We start from the raw sequence: 16,647 nt of genomic DNA, 5'->3' as shown, positions 1-16,647 counted from the left end.
AAGCTAAATATGAAATAAGAAATTCAAAACAGAATGAAATGTAATATTGTTTACTGTGTCTATATTATGTATGGCGTCTGTTCTAATTCCTACAATTTTAAAAACAAGCCCTGAAACAACCTACTCATATTACGTTTTTGTGTGCAGAGATCGTTGTGTGACAACCACGGAAAATCATTAAATGACGTCATAAGGACCAATTGTCATGAGGCCATCGTCCAGTTCATCAAGGCGAGGACTTGGGTAATGGTTGTCTAGGTCCTGTGGCACCAAGGCGCACTCTCGTCGTAGCAGATCGACCGGAGATGTCGTCGGCAGTCAATACCTGTGAGTATGTCTGAGAGACATTTGACATGTTGTCAGTCCAAATGGCAAATGGCGATTGTCAAATGGCAGTTCTCCAATCAAAAAATACCATGAAACTCGTCAAATTTCTACTGAATGTACGAAAATGTTAATAATTACTGTTTATATATTACTTATCATCTTTATTTTTAATGATAATTATACCTATAAGTGATTCCTCTTAGAACTGCCGATTACCATTCGCCATTTGCACTGACAACGTTTATTAAAATAGGTGTATCCAGGACACGGCGCGTCTGAGAAAAAAATTGCATCTGAAACGTTTATTGGCCCACATTATCACATGTGGGAAAACTGTTTATCTAGGGGGTCCCATCGTGTGATAACGTGACCGAGGTATAGAATAATGACGCGCGCAAAAAGAAACACATTCTAGAGATTCGAGTTTATCTATTTCGCGCGCGTTCCAGTATCGTACGTAGAAAAATTCAATACCGCGCGCTGTTTGGTGATTACTAGACCTAAAAAAAATACCAAGAGGTTTGATAAAAGAATTTAAGTTTGAGGTGAAATAAGATGAGTTCAAAAAAATCTAGCCAAGGAGGTTTTTCTTTGTGCAAAGCTGAGACGAGGTGAGGCTAGAGAAAAGCAAGAAAGAGAAGCTTGTAAAATACTTGGGTTTTATTGCAGTGGCCTAGGTGACATCGTCCGTGCCAGATGCCGGGACCTACCCCTCCCGTCTTAGGTAGCCCCGAAGCTATCCAGGGATTCTTGGTTAGCGCCCAGGAATGGGCGATACATCGGCAAGAACAACTTCTACATGTACTCAGAGAAAACGCCTACGCTCGGAGATTTCGAAGGTTGGTATGTTTTACAGGTATTATTAAGGATGACACATTTGGTTACACAACCAATTCCCTGCTGATAAAAAAAAATACTGGGGGGGTGCACGACCCTGCTACGGCCCTGACGATTTTTTATCTCTTTTTCTGCCCTTAGATACAGAGCACAGCATCCTGTACTTGCCTCCCTGGTTGCCCTTCTCATGACCATCGTCTCGCCACCTGCTATCGTATGCGGGACTGTGGTTGGGTGTTTCGCCCTCTGCGCTCTTCTCGTGGTTTGTACAGTCGGAGGATTCATGCTGTTTTGCTGGCTCGCCATGGTTCTTTTCGCCTCTATCGGTCCACTGACTGTCCTGGGTTATTTTCTATTCCACGGATTCCTCTTGTATCGTCTTGTGCTCTTTACTCTTTGGCTTAAGAGACGCGCCGCTATCCAAATCACAGTTTGGATTCGCAGTGCTAGCCCCTTTATCGATCAATGTGAAACGCATTTGAAAAACAGGAGACAGGAGACACTTAAAGTCGTGCTGCGTGCAAAGGAGATCCTGACAAACAGTGCTGTTACCAGCTACCACAGCGGGCTTTTAAATAACATCACGAACCGCCTTCAGACCATCCAGAGCCGGCTCAACCTACCAGGTGCCCTAGCAACAAGAGAGATGATTGCCAGCGTCCTTACGTATCCAAAGTTGATCGTTGACAAGTTAAATGCGCAAGTCAAAGTTACAAAAGAAATAATTGATGGAGCGACCGCGTCGTCTACGGAGTACTTGCGCCAGTGTTACGCCCAAATCGTTCGAGATATGCATCTGACGGTCCGACTTCTTGCGCTTATCCGGCGACGACTTCTGGCGCTCATCTCAGCGGCCACGCCCTCAACTCGGCAAGACATGGCAACTCAACCAGACCGAATGGACGTCATGACTAGAGAAGAAATCGTACGGGCTTTCGCGCCTTCTGCTCGCCTTCAGCCATATACCACGTGGTCGCCTAGGACCAGCGCCCTGCATTGCTACAATTGGCGGGCGCTGGCCCTTAACAGCGACATCGACTCTGATGGGGAACCTGTGGAATGGGAGATCGAGGAGGAATCGGTTTTGACTTCCCCTGAGTGCTCGGATAGCGACGGTAGCGGCGATGACGAGCAACCACAAGAGCCCGCGATCAGCTCTCCATTAGTTACAGCTGTAGCAGAGGCTGGCATAACTGCGAAGACCGCTGATCAACGTAAAGCCAGGGATTAACCAGGGATTGCTTTTTGATGCACTTTTCTTGTAAACCACTGGAGGCACGTGCTTTGTAGAGATCCTGCCTCAATATATAGCCTGTTGGAAAACCACCCCCGGTTTTAGTTTTCATGTCTTGGGTTCGTGAGAAGCGAGTTGTAAAGGGAGAGGAGGCAAGGGGTAATTTGGACAGAGGTTCCGTGCTCAGAGGTGGCAAGATGTGTATGTCTGTGTAACGGGGAGGGAAAGAGGTGGTTAGGGGTGAACCAGTCAGACAGGGTCCGGAGGCATGCCCCCCCCCCCCTTCCCATAGGGAATCAAGCGCCAAAAGAATTCACTGTCAATTGACAACAGCAAGAAATGGTTTTAGAGAAGGGGGATGGGGCTTATACTGCGCACCAAATAAGCAACTGATAAAACACTCGTTTTATAGCGCTACCTGTAACACCGTGAACACCAAGAAATAATGGTGTATGGTCCTCTTTATATCGCTACCTGTAACACCGTGAACACCAAGAAATAATGGTGTATGGTCCTCTTTATAGCGCTACCTGTAACACCGTGAACACCAAGAAATAATGGTGTATGGTCCTCTTTATAGCGCTACCTGTAACACCGTGAACACCAAGAAATAATGGTGTATGGTCCTCTTTATAGCGCTACCTGTAACACCGTGAACACCTAGAAATAAGGGTGGATGGTCCTCTTTATAGCGCTACCTGTAACACCGTGAACACCTAGAAATAAGGGTGTATGGTCCTCTTTATAGCGCTACCTGTAACACCGTGAACACCAAGAAATAATGGTGGAATGTTTATGGTCCTCTGACGAGTCACAAGCAAGAAATAATGGTGGAATGTGTATGGTCCTCTGACGAGTCACAAGCAAGAAATAAGGGTGGAATGTGTATTGTCCTCTGACGAATCACAAGCAAGAAATAAGGGTGGAATGTCCTCTGACGAATCACAAGCAAGAAATAAGGGTGGAATGTGTATGGTCCTCTGACGAGTCACAAGCAAGAAATAAGGGTGGAATGTGTATGGTCCTCTGACGAGTCACAAGCAAGAAATAAGGGTGGAATGTGTATGGTCCTCTGACGAATCACAAGCAAGAAATAAGGGTGGAATGTGTATTGTCCTCTGACGAGTCACAAGCAAGAATCCAGGCGTCACAACAGACATCCAAAACATTTCCACTGTTCAGTTCTACCTGCCGCGCTTTGTGCAGTCTTCTGTGCAGCTCGAAAATTTTTGCCGATTAAAAAAAAAAACCTTTACTTTTCCCAACTCAGGCGCACCTTTTTTATAGTTTTCATACAACATTGGAGACACATTGTATGATGAAATTGTCAAACTAAATACAAAATATGGCAATTGCTTCCGCAAATTCAGAGGCGGATCTAGGGGCCCCCCCTATTTTTAGATAATTGGCTTAAAGTAGCAAGAAATGTAAGGAAATCCACGGAAGATCATTGAATCCCGCCCCCTCCCCCGAGCTCATGGATCCGCTACTGAAATTAGCCAATGAAAATGGATGCTTTCTCACAATTGATATTTTGCAGAGATGTCAAAATGGTGGCTGGGTTCAAGTCTTGTGGTAAATGGCGTTAAACAGTTTGTCGATTGTTCTAATAAGCGGGAGTTGTTTAAATTCAAATCTCACTTGTTATAAGTAAATCCTTTATTTTCCGAGATCAAAAAGAATCCCTTGTGTTTCCCAAATAATTACTGTTGTATCATTGAGTACGATTAGGAGTGACGGGGGATACTTTGGTACATGGCCCATGTACCAGATTGTCCGTGAAAGTGAAAATTATGGCTGGGCTTGGGCACGAGTATTCACTAAAACCTGTACACATTCAATTTTGTTTTATAATTCATTTGGCCCGATAAAAATCTAAATCTCTACTACCATTTAACCTACTGCTATTCTATAATAAGAAAATTCGACAAATCCATTGCATTTAGATAAAAGTCAATAAATACTTCTTTTCGTTGCTTTGGGTGAGTTGGAAAATGAGAATGTGGTTTAGTATCGCGATTAAAGGGGCAGTCGCACGTTCGTCTCAAAATGAAAACACACCGTGAAGTCGTCATTTCTTGGGAGCGAAAAAGACGGCTGAAAGAGTATGTAGACGTGAAATCCGTTTGCATCGCGCCGAATTTACTCACAAGAAGACAATCAAACAGCTTTCAGATAGTGTCAAGTAGTTTTTCTCTGTGCTGAATTGGTGACGGTAGCATTCTTGAAAGATACCGCTACCGGTGCGACTGCCCCTTAAAGTCGTGAGTTAAACAGAGGCTGAATCAAGCAAAAGCGACCCCTTGTTGGCGTACACATCCATACAAACTTCTTCAGAGTCATGAAATACTGATTTTAAGGGTGTTAATTTGTAACTCCTCTTAAAAATCGATAGAGGGGTCAATGATAATCCACTGGTCGTACATGCTGCAGAAGGGGATAGGTAGTCTGTCCTCTTCGCAGGTCTAACGCGCTCGTAACGGCAAGACACGCGCTCGTAACGGTACGGCACGCGCTCGTAACGTTTGAACACGCGCTTGTAATGGTAGGGCACGCGATCGTAACGGTACGACACGTGATCGTAACGGTACGGCACGAGTTCATAACGGTACGACACGCGTTTGTAACGGTACAACACGCACTCGTAACGGCAAGACACGCGCTCTTAACGGTACGACACGCGCTAGTAACGTTTGGACACGCGCTCGTAAGGTAGGGCACGCGATCGTAACGGTACGACACGCAATCGTAACAGTACGGCACGAGTTCATAACGATATACGACACGCGTTTGTAACGGTACAACAGGCACTCGTAACGGTAAGACACGCGCTCGTAACGGTAAGACACGCGCTCGTAACGGTACAACACGCGCTAGTAACGGTAAGACACGCGCTCGTAACGGTACAACACGCGCTCGTAACGGTAAGACACGCGCTCGTAACGGTACAACACGCGCTCGTAACGGTACAACACGCACTCGTAACGGTAAGACACGCGCTCGTAACGGTACAACACGCGCTCGTAACGGTAAGACACGCGCTCGTAACGGTACAACACGCGCTCGTAACGGTAAGACACGCGCTCGTAACGGTACAACACGCGCTCGTAACGGTAAGACACGCGCTTGTAACCGTACGACAAGCGTTAAAAACAGACAGACGTAGAGAGGTAGATTGCACTCTTGGTCACGTCCACTAGCCAAGATAGTCATGTAGTCAACACATTGTTAGCAATTTAGAGAATTAGGTAACTGTGATAATTCGATCAACGTACACCTTCCCATATGTAAAATATATCTTTGTTTTAGAATAATATAATTAAAATTTGTATCTATGAGCTTGATAAAGAGAACTTTATCAAGTAAATTTTATAGTAATACCTTTTGTTTTAGAAATACCCTCTAAATTCATGTGTTCCTAAAAAGCAAATTTGCTAACAACTATCCTCAGGCAATTTAACCATGGCAACACTTCTAGCAACAACTTTCATTAGCAACCAAAGCTACTTCATATCCTGAGCTACCGTTGCCATAGCTAGCTCTTGGTCCACCACTGCACGATGGATTGGAAAATAACTAGGAGCAGAATAAGGGCCCAGTCTTTGAACTGCAGAGAGGCGATTTCGTCCTGGTGCGAGTTGTAATGGCGGCGCAGGTCGCCCCGTATTGCGCGCATCTGTTGCACGCACTCCTTCTGCAAGTCCCGGATGGGCTGCACCGTCTTCTCCAGAGTGGTGATGTCCACGAGATCACGAACGCTGACGTCATCGTATTCGTCCTCCACGCTGTCCGAGTGCTCGGGGTCGGGAGTGGAGCATCCTGACCGTTCTAGCGAGCCGCGGCGGGACCCTTTAGGGACGCCCAGTCGAAAGCGCCCTGAGGTGGGGCGTTTTCGCTTGGACGACGCCTTCTTGACGCCGGGTGTTTGGACGCATAGCACGCTTGTGGCGCGTACCATCGGGGCCTTTAGGCGGTAGCGCGTCTTGACGATTCCACTGTTCTCATACTCCACAAGGTCTGTCAGAGGATCCCACGGGCGCACGCTGAGGGCAGAATGAGTCAGTGAGATATAAGATAAGGTGTCAAGTATTTAACAGGCCCATGCTTAGAACAGAAAAAGTCAGTGAGGCATAAGATAAGGTGTCAAGTATTTAACAGGCCCATGCTTAGAACAGAAAGAGTCAGTGAGATATAAGATAAGGTGTCAAGTATTTAACAGGCCCATGCTTAGAACAGAAAGAGTCAGTGAGGCAAAAGATAAGGTGTCACAAGCATTTAACAGGCAAGAACTTGTAGACCCAGTGATGGATAGCTTCAGGAGTGCTATCTGGTCGACATATAGAGGATCCACTCAATCTCTGTACTTTTGTAGATCCAGCGATCGATAAATTCAGAGCGCTGTGTTGTCTAGATATAGAGGCTATACATACTCTCTGTACTTTTGTAGCCTTTATAGCTTCAGAACGCTACACGATCTACATATAGAGGTTTTATTGCACTTGTTGACCTTGTGATGGATTGTTTTAGGAGTGCTATGTGGTCTAGATATAGAGGTTCTACTTACTCTCTGTACTTGTAGACCCAGCGGTTGATGGCTTCAGGAGCGCTCGGATCTCGCTCGAAGAGCCTGGGCACCCAGTCGACGCCTTGCTCCTTGCGTTCACGATGGCCTTTCCTTTGTGCCTCCTCCAGCGAGAACTTCTCTCTTGTGGCACCCTCCTACGACCGCGACAAAAATATGGACAACTGGAAGCAACGTTCTCCTTCATAGAAAAGTTTTGTTCAAACCCAGTGAAAGTACCCAGGGAACGTATCTGCTTTATCACATGGGCTCTTTTTAGTGTTTACGTTGAGGTAGCGTGTAAAACGTAGCGTGTAATGCTTCTATAATTCCAATTGCCATCGTTCAGAAATGTCTTTACATTTGAATTCCCCAAACCTCGTCCCAGGGTCTTTTGGGTAAGTTTCAATATGGCGAAATATTACCCAGAAGACCCTGGGGGCGAGGTTGTGGTTCCCCCTTCAACTTACCTGGTCAGCGGCTTTGATAGCGTTGCTAACGCCGATCCACAACCTGCAAGAAAGAAGGTAGATGGTAAGTGACGTGTTCTCCATTTGACGCGGGACAAGACAAGCGTCACAATGAAGGAGATGAAAAGTGACGTGGTCTCCATTTGACACGGCACCAGGCAAGCGTCAAAATGAAGGAGATTATAAGTGACGTGGTCTCGATTTGACGCGGCACCAGACAAGCGTAATAATAAAGGAGATGAAAAGTGACGTGGTCTTCATTAGACGCGGCTTCAGACAAGCGTCACAATGAAGGAGATGAAAAGTGACGTGGTCTCCATTTGACGCGGCACCAGGCAAGCGTCACAATGAAAGAGATGATAAGTGACGTGGTCTCCATTTGACACGGCACCAGGCAAGCGTCACAATAAAGGAAATGATAAGTGAGGTAGTCTCCATTTTACACGGCAACAGACAAGCGTCATAATGAAGGAGATGATAAGTGACGTGGTCTCCATTAGACACGGCACCAGGCAAGCGTCACAATGGAGATGATAAGTGACGTGGTCTCCATTAGACACGGCACCAGGCAAGCGTCACAATGGAGATGATAAGTGACGTGGTCTCCATTAGACACGGCACCAGGCAAGCGTCACAATGGAGATGATAAGTGACGTGGTCTCCATTAGACACGGCACCAGGCAAGCGTCATAATGTAGGAGTTGACAGAGGAAGTAGGACGTGGAACAATAGGCGACGGTGGGCACAGGGTGACCAAAATAATGATTTCATGCTTTGCACTCTTTTCTAGTCTGGTTTCGACTTCTTAGTTTGGGAGAAAACAGCCAAAATGTATCAAAGTGGGTTCCACGACTGGCTCTTTGAATCTCCTTTTTCTGCTTTCATCGTTGCTTAAGTTCCCTTTTGTTAGGGCCATGGCAATGGCGACATAACGTAAAAACATACTTTGAAGAGTTACAATTAAAGCGGCGCACATTACTTACATTAATTATATTAATTCTATTATTCTAATTCTGATCACGGCTATCCCCAGTGACAGCCGTACTCACTTCTCTGACTCGAACTCGCCCTGTGTGCTGTAGTCAACCAGATGACGCTTGAGTCGCTGAGAGCGAATTTCGGGCGTCGGTTCCCAGAACAGGTCTGGAAAGGGTTCCTCGTCCTTCAAAGGAAAATATCCGCAAAAGAAATAAACACAAGGTTTACACCTCTTGGTAAACAGAGTGTGAATAGTTTCGCTGATCTCTCGAGCATTTGCTCTTCGCCAGAGCAGTTTCTGTCGTGTCATTATTTTGTGATGAGGAAAGGTTTGCTTAGGTTCAATGTGGAGGAATTCTCGCTTGCTGTTGTGTAATGAGCGATGGGAATAGTATGCGAGCGTGCAAGGTAAGGTAAATCTATGACATAGATTACTTACAATGGCATTAGAGGCTTTCAGATCTGTGATAACAATCTCGCCATCCTGTAAAAAGAAAAACACCGAGGTTAATAGTAGCATAACAATAACAACAGTAGCAATAGCAGGCAATAGTATTGGGAAGAGTGACAACAACATAACATGAGAACAGGTAACCACAGAACTGTAACTTCGACCGTTTTTATAGCTGTATACTCTGAAGCGATAACCCGTTTATCGTTTTATTTGAAATGGGCCGAAACAATTGAGATCCTGTGTAATTTGAGCGTGAAAGAGAAGCGATGTAAGGTCGGTCGACCAAAGCCTTGCTTTCGCGCTCAAATTCACAGGAATCCCATTCTCTGGCAATCGTCCCTTTTCAAACGTTTTCTCGCATCAGGCGTGCGGTGTGCAGTACTCACCCACTTGCCCTCGATTTTACACAACGTCTCTTTGCCCATGATGATCTTGCCCGCTATGTAATTCGACTCACCGCTCTTCTTCCAAAAGGGCTGCAAAAAACATATATAAACTCGTAACTTTCAAGCACAAGAGGTGAGTCAAGCCCCGAGCAAACAGGGCCATCATCAGCCAGATACGCTCGATTAACCACACACAAAATAAATGTTAGCGAGCTTTTTAACAGCACCTGGTACCATGGCTTTCAAACAGCGCAGTAGTGGATCTAAGGGGAGGGTTTAGGGGGGGGGGGGGGGGGGGGGTTAAACCCCCCTTTGGGCTGCAAGAAAGCCAAATGTAACCAAAAAAATTCCCCTCCCCCTCCCCCCCGTCACTGAGCCGAACGCCCCTCTTCAGCGAAAAGCTAGATCCACCCCTGCAGCATTGCTGTTATCGCGGGGTTTTAGTGTGATGGTTCATACCTTCAGCTTAAACTCTATCTCTGCCTTGTAGCCGGTCTTCTCGCAATTGATGGTGACCGTGCCACCGAGTTCCATGGTGAGCGTACCGATAAGAATACCTGCGATAGACACACAGCCATTAGCTAGGCAAAGAGATCGCACTACGTAAATTGGACATTGCACTGTCGTCCTTTACAGTATTATGTTGTTTAATGAGGCTTGCTTTCAATTAATGACGTCTTTAAGCAGTGTTGCTGCAGAATCGTTCTTAGACTTATGTAGTGAAAGGTATGGTGCTAAAGGTCTGTTACTAGGGAGTTCACCTTTGCAGTGCGCGTAAGGCATGGTCATGGTGTATTCCTCCCCAAACCTCAACAGTGCCAGGGTAGCCGCCCCATCAAGTATGGCTGACGAAGAGTTACCTGCAAAAATAACAAGCGATCATAAAAAGGGCTCTATGAGCCACCCAGAGCAAGAAAATAGGGAATCGATAGACATTGATCACCATTTGAGAAAGAAATCAAGACTTCTAAAATGGAAGCCCGTTCGCTCGGACAAACGTGTTCTTACTAACTAGGGGTACTCTTTATTAAAGAAGGAGCTCTCCTACATAATGACATTCAAAATTTAATAACGAGGGGCATCCTTATTAGACAGAGGTTATTAGGCCCAGGAATTACTGTATGAAGGAATACTCCCTGAATAAAACGATTTCTTACGCTAACCTTTCACGACACTTTAATGTCTTCAGACCAAACATTTAAAGACATGTCACGACTGTTATCATGTGTAGTGAGTTTCTTACAGTTTGCAAGTGACAGCGCGTCTCACCGTAAAACTTGGACTTGGCGAGAATCGCTCCATTGATGACAAACCCATCTTGGCGATTTGACACGTAAAACGCTGACACTGGGGGATGATGGGATACCTGCTCCGACACGAAGAAGGTGCGGGATCCCCGCGGGTGTTGCCAATAGCAACGGAACATCTCGCCAATGATTGGGTTGTATGGCTTCTTCAAGCCCTAAATAGAAATAGAGACGTGAGTATACAATTGAAGTAGTACGTATGATCGATGTGATGCTGCATGGGAGACATTTGGTTATCAAGTACTTTGGGTTTTCCCTAATCCCAGGGTTTTATTGCTGAAATGCCTTCGTTTTGCACAAACCCAAGGCTCCTATACCTTGGGTTTGTGCAAACCACGGATTTCTTCACATACCTAGGGTCTCACACCCTGGGTTTGTGCAAACCACGGATTTCTTCACATACCTAGGGTCTCACACCCTGGGTTTGTGCAAACCACGGATTTCTTCACATACCTAGGGTCTCACACCCTGGGTTTGTGCAAACCACAGATTTCTTCACATACCTAGGGTCTCACACCCTGGGTTTGTGCAAACCACGGATTTCTTCACATACCTAGGGTCTCACACCCTGGGTTTCAATGATCCCTTACTTTAGGTTTCTTGTAGAAGCCAGACAGATACCATCTGATGACCTCCTTCATGCGACTGTACGGATTCTCCTCACATGCAGCTCTGTGGGAAGAGTGTTAAATGTCAAGATAAACTTTTCTCTTGCTTGATTATAAACAGTTAAAATGCTATGTGAAAGCAATGTGTTCGGAATTTATCAAAATAAGGATGTTGAAACTGATAAACAGTTTTGGTTGCCCAGTTCTGCATTGTTAACCAGAAGCTCAAAACAATGACAAGCCAAGCCCTGATGCCATTTTATTTCAGTAGGTAAACTCTGTACTACACTATACACCTGACGCATTGAACAAAAATAATGCAATACGCATGTTTAGGGGTAATTCCTGGTCCTACCTGGACAGGATATTCGTGTGGTAGTAAAAAAATAATGCAATACGCATGTTTAGGGCTAATTCCTGGTCCTACCTGGACAGGATATCCGTGTGGTAGTAAAAAAAAATAATGCAATACGCATGTTTAGAGGTAATTCCTGGTCATACCTGGACAGGATATCAGTGTGGTAGTAAAAATCAGAAAGTTTGTCTAGGAACGATCTTGGTTCCAGGATGAATGTTGGTAAAGTGACACGTGAGAGATCCATGCCAGGCTTGACCTGATACAAGCAAACAGGAGTATTAGAGAGCACAAATAAACAAACTTAGAAGTGATGGAAAAGAAGAGGGAGTAAACTAGTATATTGTTTAACAGTAGAACTTGGTAGCTCAAGCTCTCAAAGGAGATATAAAACAGTTCAAAGTAGCAGGAAGTTTAAATCATATGTGTAGAGATTACAAAAAAATTGTCTTCTAATTTAAAGTAAGCAAGGATTTCAAGTTATCCAAGTTCGATTTATTGGGATTCCCATGTAATAAGGTTTTTTTTTATCAACTAGATAGTTATTGGGACAACAAATACAGAACAGATTTTAAGCCATTTTTCCTCAAAGTTTAATTTGAAATCACCTGCTTAAGCAATGCCCAGAGAATACTTTTGTTCTCGTCTTCAATTTCCTCAGTTGCTTCACCAGCCTACAAAGAAAAAAAAAACACCACTTAATATTCATACAAACATAACCTGGTATTTTGTGTTTGTAGTTTTCAAAAATTAATCCCATGAAATGGCAGGACAGAATTTTTTTTTTTCTAATTTTTTTTTGGTTTGAATGTTGATTGAAATATGTGACACATTGTAATGAAATGGCCTAACCCGACAAAAAATTGAATAACCATGACATAGCTACAAGATGCCACAATAACAAGAGGGCGTAAACTCACCTCCCCAAAATACTCTGTCTCTTTGTCAGGAACGTAGAGTGTCTCCTCAAATGGCTCTTCTTCTTCTGGCTCATCTGTGAAAATACCCCATGTTTACATAAGCAATATCATGGTTATAGAGAGGTTACAGTGAATAGCATATGTATTCACCATTACTTACTAAATGCCAAAGTTTTATTCAGGTAAAACATGGAATAAAGAGTAAAAAAAAAGTGCAAATAGATACTGCACCTGGTCTACCTTCCTCCTTTTCTGGCTCTATGGTCTCATCCATTTCATTCTCAGAATCCGACTTCTCCTGTGGAATACAGTCTCGCGATTAATTACATATTTTTCTAAACCAACAAAGATGTTTCCCTTACCAGGCCATCATTAAGACTGTCATCATCACCATCTGTAAGACGTAAAGCAAATGTCAGCTGTTTAAATATAATATATACACATACTATTTAACAATTAGACTACAAGTTTGAGTTTTCTATAAGTCAACAGGTAGCCAACGAGGCGCTTAGACTAAAAAATGAGTTGTCTGTTATAGTATGAATCAACTCACATACTACCTTCAAATAAATGACGATTTCAATAATTCTCAGTAATAAATAACCGTTTTTGTCACCACTTTTTCGCAACTCACTATCTATGGCTCAATGGATAGTGATTACGGGAGCCAATCAAATCGCGAGATTCGTGATAGTATGTGAGTGGATTTAGTTGTAGTGGATCAAATGGAAAAAAAATTTACCTGGTGCTGTAGGCTCATCCTCACGCTCCTCTCGATCCTCTCGATCTTCTTTACTTCCATACAAATCACTCACCCTGTGCAAGGCAATGGCATATAAATTAGACATCATCCAAGACCATTCACATCTACTCTCTTCTCTATATATGTTCTCTATTAACACTGTTGTCAACATCACCTTTATTGTCATTTTCATAGTCATCATCACCAAAGCTTTTATAGTAATCATCTTTATTACCATTTACATTATCATCACCTTTCATAGGCATCATCATCATCATCTTTATTGTCATTGTCATCATCACCATCATCAACATAGTTGTCATAGTCATCATAATCATCACCATCACCTTTATTGTCATAGTTGTCATCATCATCACCATCACCTTTATTGTCATAGTTGTCATCATAATCATCACCATCACCTTTATTGTCTTAGTTGTCATCATAATCATCACCATCACCTTTATTGTCATAGTCATCATAATCATCATCACCTTTATTGTCATAGTTGTCATCACCATCACCTTTATTGTCATGGTTGTCATCATAATCATCACCATCACCTTTATTGTCATAGTTGTCGTCATCATCACCATCACCTTTATTGTCATAGTTGTCATCATCATCACCACCACCTTTATTGCATAGTTGTCATCATCATCACCATCACCATCATCCTTGCACACCAAGTGGCTTGTACTCACATTCCTTTCCTGTCCCTCTGAATGTGATAACCTTGTCGCTGTGCTACCTCCAAAGCATCCATCCAACATCTTCCTGCAACACATGGACCCAACAACATGTCTAAATGACACAGTGTCTGGCTTGGCTTATCCCTACTGAATAGTTGAGCATTCAACTGAAAGAGACTTAATGATACAAAACTCCTCAACAATTACAGAAGACATGCACACTATTATCTTGTTAAAGAACACTCAGGTTTCACATTATTTAGCAGTGAAATCTGTTGTGCTGTACACATCCACCCCTTTAGCAAATACTGTCTATGCATTTAGTTTTTAATAACAATATGCATACCTTACTACAGGTAAAAATGCTGAATAAAAGTCCTGTGCACAAGCCGGTAGCATGATCTCCAGTAATCTAATTGCCTTACCATCAGATTCTGTAAGCGCCCTCAATATCAAGTGATCATCATCATGTCCTGTGCACAAGCCGGTAGCATGATCTCCAATAACCTAATTGCCTTACCATCAGATTCCGTAAGCGCCCTCAATATCAAGTGATCATCATCATGTCCTGTGCACAAGCCGGTAGCATGATCTCCAATAACCTAATTGCCTTACCATCAGATTCCGTGAGCGCCCTCAATATCAAGTGGTCCTTAGGCATAGGTTGCACGATTGCTCCAGCCATCTCCCCTTTGGGTCCCTTTGTCGCCCAGATGTAATGCTCCAGGGGATTGTATAACTTGAAGCAGAATCCATCCTTCTTGGAAGGTCTCTCAATTAATTCACATGAGTTCAGAAGTACTGTGCCAACCCATACACCATGCTGAGATATCAGAACAGAGCCATGAGCCATATGTAGCAATAAAAAAATGCACACTGCTATAGTGAGATAGCTTGTGTGGGGGAAGGGGGATCAGTTGGTTATGGGATCAGTACATTTGCTAGGATAGGGGGCACATGCTTTTCTTTGCAAGGTCTTTCATAAATTTAGTCCTAAAGTGCTCTTTTACCTCCCTCTGCCCATTAATATAAGGGTGCGTGGCAAAGGGGGACTACTCACAGCCCTGATGTATAACAGTGTTACGTGTACCTTAGGACTTTTATAAATGATAAGCATGCCTGGCTTGACAACACACCAAAACTTTGCCCAACCTTTCAAAGAGCCACGGATCTGAAATGATAACAAAGTCTCATGAAAATTTGTGTAGCTCATAAAAAAGTAATTCTTAAAGAATGTCAATCAACCACTCCTTTGTAACTGTTTAAAGTATAAAATACAGCGGTCATTTGCAATACTTCAAAATAACCATCCACGATTGAAATCTTATACTTAAATAAAGATGTACAATCTAGCATTTGCAAGTGCGCATGTACCTTCAAGTAAGAGGAAAGAATGATCACAGAGGGATCCTTGATGGCAATAGACAATTCTTTAGTTCTCTTCTTTTGCTCAAGTCTATAGCTTTTCTTGATTGCCTTCAATTCATGATAAATATCACATCAGTACATCAGGTGTGCCATCGCCTGCTTGACTTGGCTGACACGACAAATTCAATTCAGCTTGAAGTATTGTTAGATCTATGTGACCTACCAACAACCACTGGATTGGTTACAGGCCGCCTATCTGGCCATTATCCACCCCCTATTTTGAAATCCTGGATCCGCCCCTGGTACAGCATACCTGTCAACCTCCAAAAATCTCAAGGTTTAAACATTTTTGGGAGAGGGGTGGAGTTTATTCATTTTTGGGGGGAGGGGTGGGTATAACCAGGTGTTTCCGTATAGAAAGTTTTTTCGAACAAATCCACTTATGGATCTCAAGAGGGAGTTATATAAATTGTGCTACACAAGAAAATTGTTGTTTTAAATATTTTAGTAGGAAATAGGCAAAATGGCCATTTTCTAAAGAATAATTTTTCTGAAGCAATAAAAATTGCCAAAAAGCAGGAGATTTGGTGCTTAACGGGGAGAGTGGGAGAAGGGGTCCAAAATCTTGAGACTCCCGCCTAATGCGGAGAGTTGACAGGTATGGTACATCCTGACAATGCTGCAATGCTGGAAAAGCAGCAATAGCTCCTTCAAAGGGTTATTTCTAGGATATATGACTCACCTTTAGTGACTCCTTGTTTTGTTTTCTGGCCAAAGCAGGTGACCTGTCTGATAACTTCTTATCCAAATTTTTATCTAACATCTAGAAAAGATAAACAAAGCATAATACTTATAACAGCATATTTTAGTTTTATGTTTCTTAGTTGCTTTCATCTCATGATGAGGGGTACCTGCAGTAGATGGGCTCAAGGTCTGTTACAAATTAACTGCACAACAACAGTCCATTATTGCAGACCAGGGGCGGATCTAGGGGGAGCTGAGCCCCCCCCCCCCTATTTTCAAACATTTGGCTTAAAAATAACAAGAAATATAAGGAAATATACAGAAGAACAATAAGTTTGCCCCTTTTCTTAAAAGTTTTGCTTCAGTCCCCCCCATTTTTTAAACTTCTGGATCCGCCCCTGCAGACTATAATTGGAAAAAATCAGAAAAAAAAATATACAGCAAAAAAAATTGTTTACAGTAGATGCAATCCACACTAGAAATTTATCATACAGGCAAGGCTAAAGGCTTTTTGGCTGTGAGGAGTGTTAGAACAATAGCATTGATGGATTTGATGTCTGATATCTTTCTTATTTCCAGGGGAAGCCTCCCTTTGCACCCCATCTTTAGTGTTGTCAACTTTCACCACCCCCACCCACCCACCCTTCAAAAAAACACATTTGCT

At 43.3% G+C, this 16,647-nt stretch overlaps 2 protein-coding genes across 6 annotated transcripts in view; one reads left to right on the top strand and one right to left on the bottom strand.

Moving 5' to 3' along the window:
- Positions 1 to 192: 192 nt before the first annotated feature.
- LOC116614686 lies at positions 193 to 2,490 on the top strand. The gene is made up of 3 exons (XM_032375972.2): positions 193 to 327; positions 997 to 1,166; positions 1,306 to 2,490. The coding sequence occupies exons 2-3, from the start codon at positions 1,024 to 1,026 to the stop codon at positions 2,393 to 2,395; spliced, it is 1,233 nt and encodes a 410-aa protein (XP_032231863.2). The 5' UTR covers positions 193 to 327; positions 997 to 1,023; the 3' UTR covers positions 2,396 to 2,490.
- A 1,552-nt stretch (positions 2,491 to 4,042) lies between these two features.
- The window catches only part of LOC5507337 (oxysterol-binding protein-related protein 8), a 19,311-nt gene continuing 6,706 nt past the window's right edge, over positions 4,043 to 16,647 (bottom strand). For 4 of the 5 annotated variants that reach the window (XM_048729648.1, XM_048729652.1, XM_048729651.1 and 1 more), the window contains 21 exons: positions 15,982 to 16,062; positions 15,246 to 15,347; positions 14,962 to 15,042; positions 14,487 to 14,694; positions 13,884 to 13,956; positions 13,180 to 13,253; positions 12,800 to 12,831; positions 12,669 to 12,735; positions 12,438 to 12,511; positions 12,126 to 12,191; positions 11,664 to 11,776; positions 11,145 to 11,226; positions 10,517 to 10,709; positions 10,009 to 10,107; positions 9,707 to 9,804; positions 9,248 to 9,337; positions 8,847 to 8,891; positions 8,479 to 8,591; positions 7,430 to 7,472; positions 6,963 to 7,117; positions 4,043 to 6,441 (listed from right to left, as the gene is read on the bottom strand). In XM_048729648.1, the coding sequence (XP_048585605.1) occupies positions 5,934 to 6,441; positions 6,963 to 7,117; positions 7,430 to 7,472; positions 8,479 to 8,591; positions 8,847 to 8,891; positions 9,248 to 9,337; positions 9,707 to 9,804; positions 10,009 to 10,107; positions 10,517 to 10,709; positions 11,145 to 11,226; positions 11,664 to 11,776; positions 12,126 to 12,191; positions 12,438 to 12,511; positions 12,669 to 12,735; positions 12,800 to 12,831; positions 13,180 to 13,253; positions 13,884 to 13,956; positions 14,487 to 14,694; positions 14,962 to 15,042; positions 15,246 to 15,347; positions 15,982 to 16,062 (2,397 nt within the window). In that variant the 3' untranslated portion in view covers positions 4,043 to 5,933. The remainder of the gene's footprint in view (positions 6,442 to 6,962; positions 7,118 to 7,429; positions 7,473 to 8,478; positions 8,592 to 8,846; positions 8,892 to 9,247; positions 9,338 to 9,706; positions 9,805 to 10,008; positions 10,108 to 10,516; positions 10,710 to 11,144; positions 11,227 to 11,663; positions 11,777 to 12,125; positions 12,192 to 12,437; positions 12,512 to 12,668; positions 12,736 to 12,799; positions 12,832 to 13,179; positions 13,254 to 13,883; positions 13,957 to 14,486; positions 14,695 to 14,961; positions 15,043 to 15,245; positions 15,348 to 15,981; positions 16,063 to 16,647) is intronic. The other variant, XM_048729649.1, reaches the window with a different exon arrangement.

Source organism: Nematostella vectensis, chromosome 6 (genome assembly GCF_932526225.1).
Source record: "Nematostella vectensis chromosome 6, jaNemVect1.1, whole genome shotgun sequence".
Classification (NCBI taxonomy): Eukaryota; Metazoa; Cnidaria; class Anthozoa; order Actiniaria; family Edwardsiidae; genus Nematostella; species Nematostella vectensis.
The sequence above is the reverse complement of the archived record's forward strand: the minus strand, read 5'-3'. Positions and strand labels throughout refer to the sequence as shown.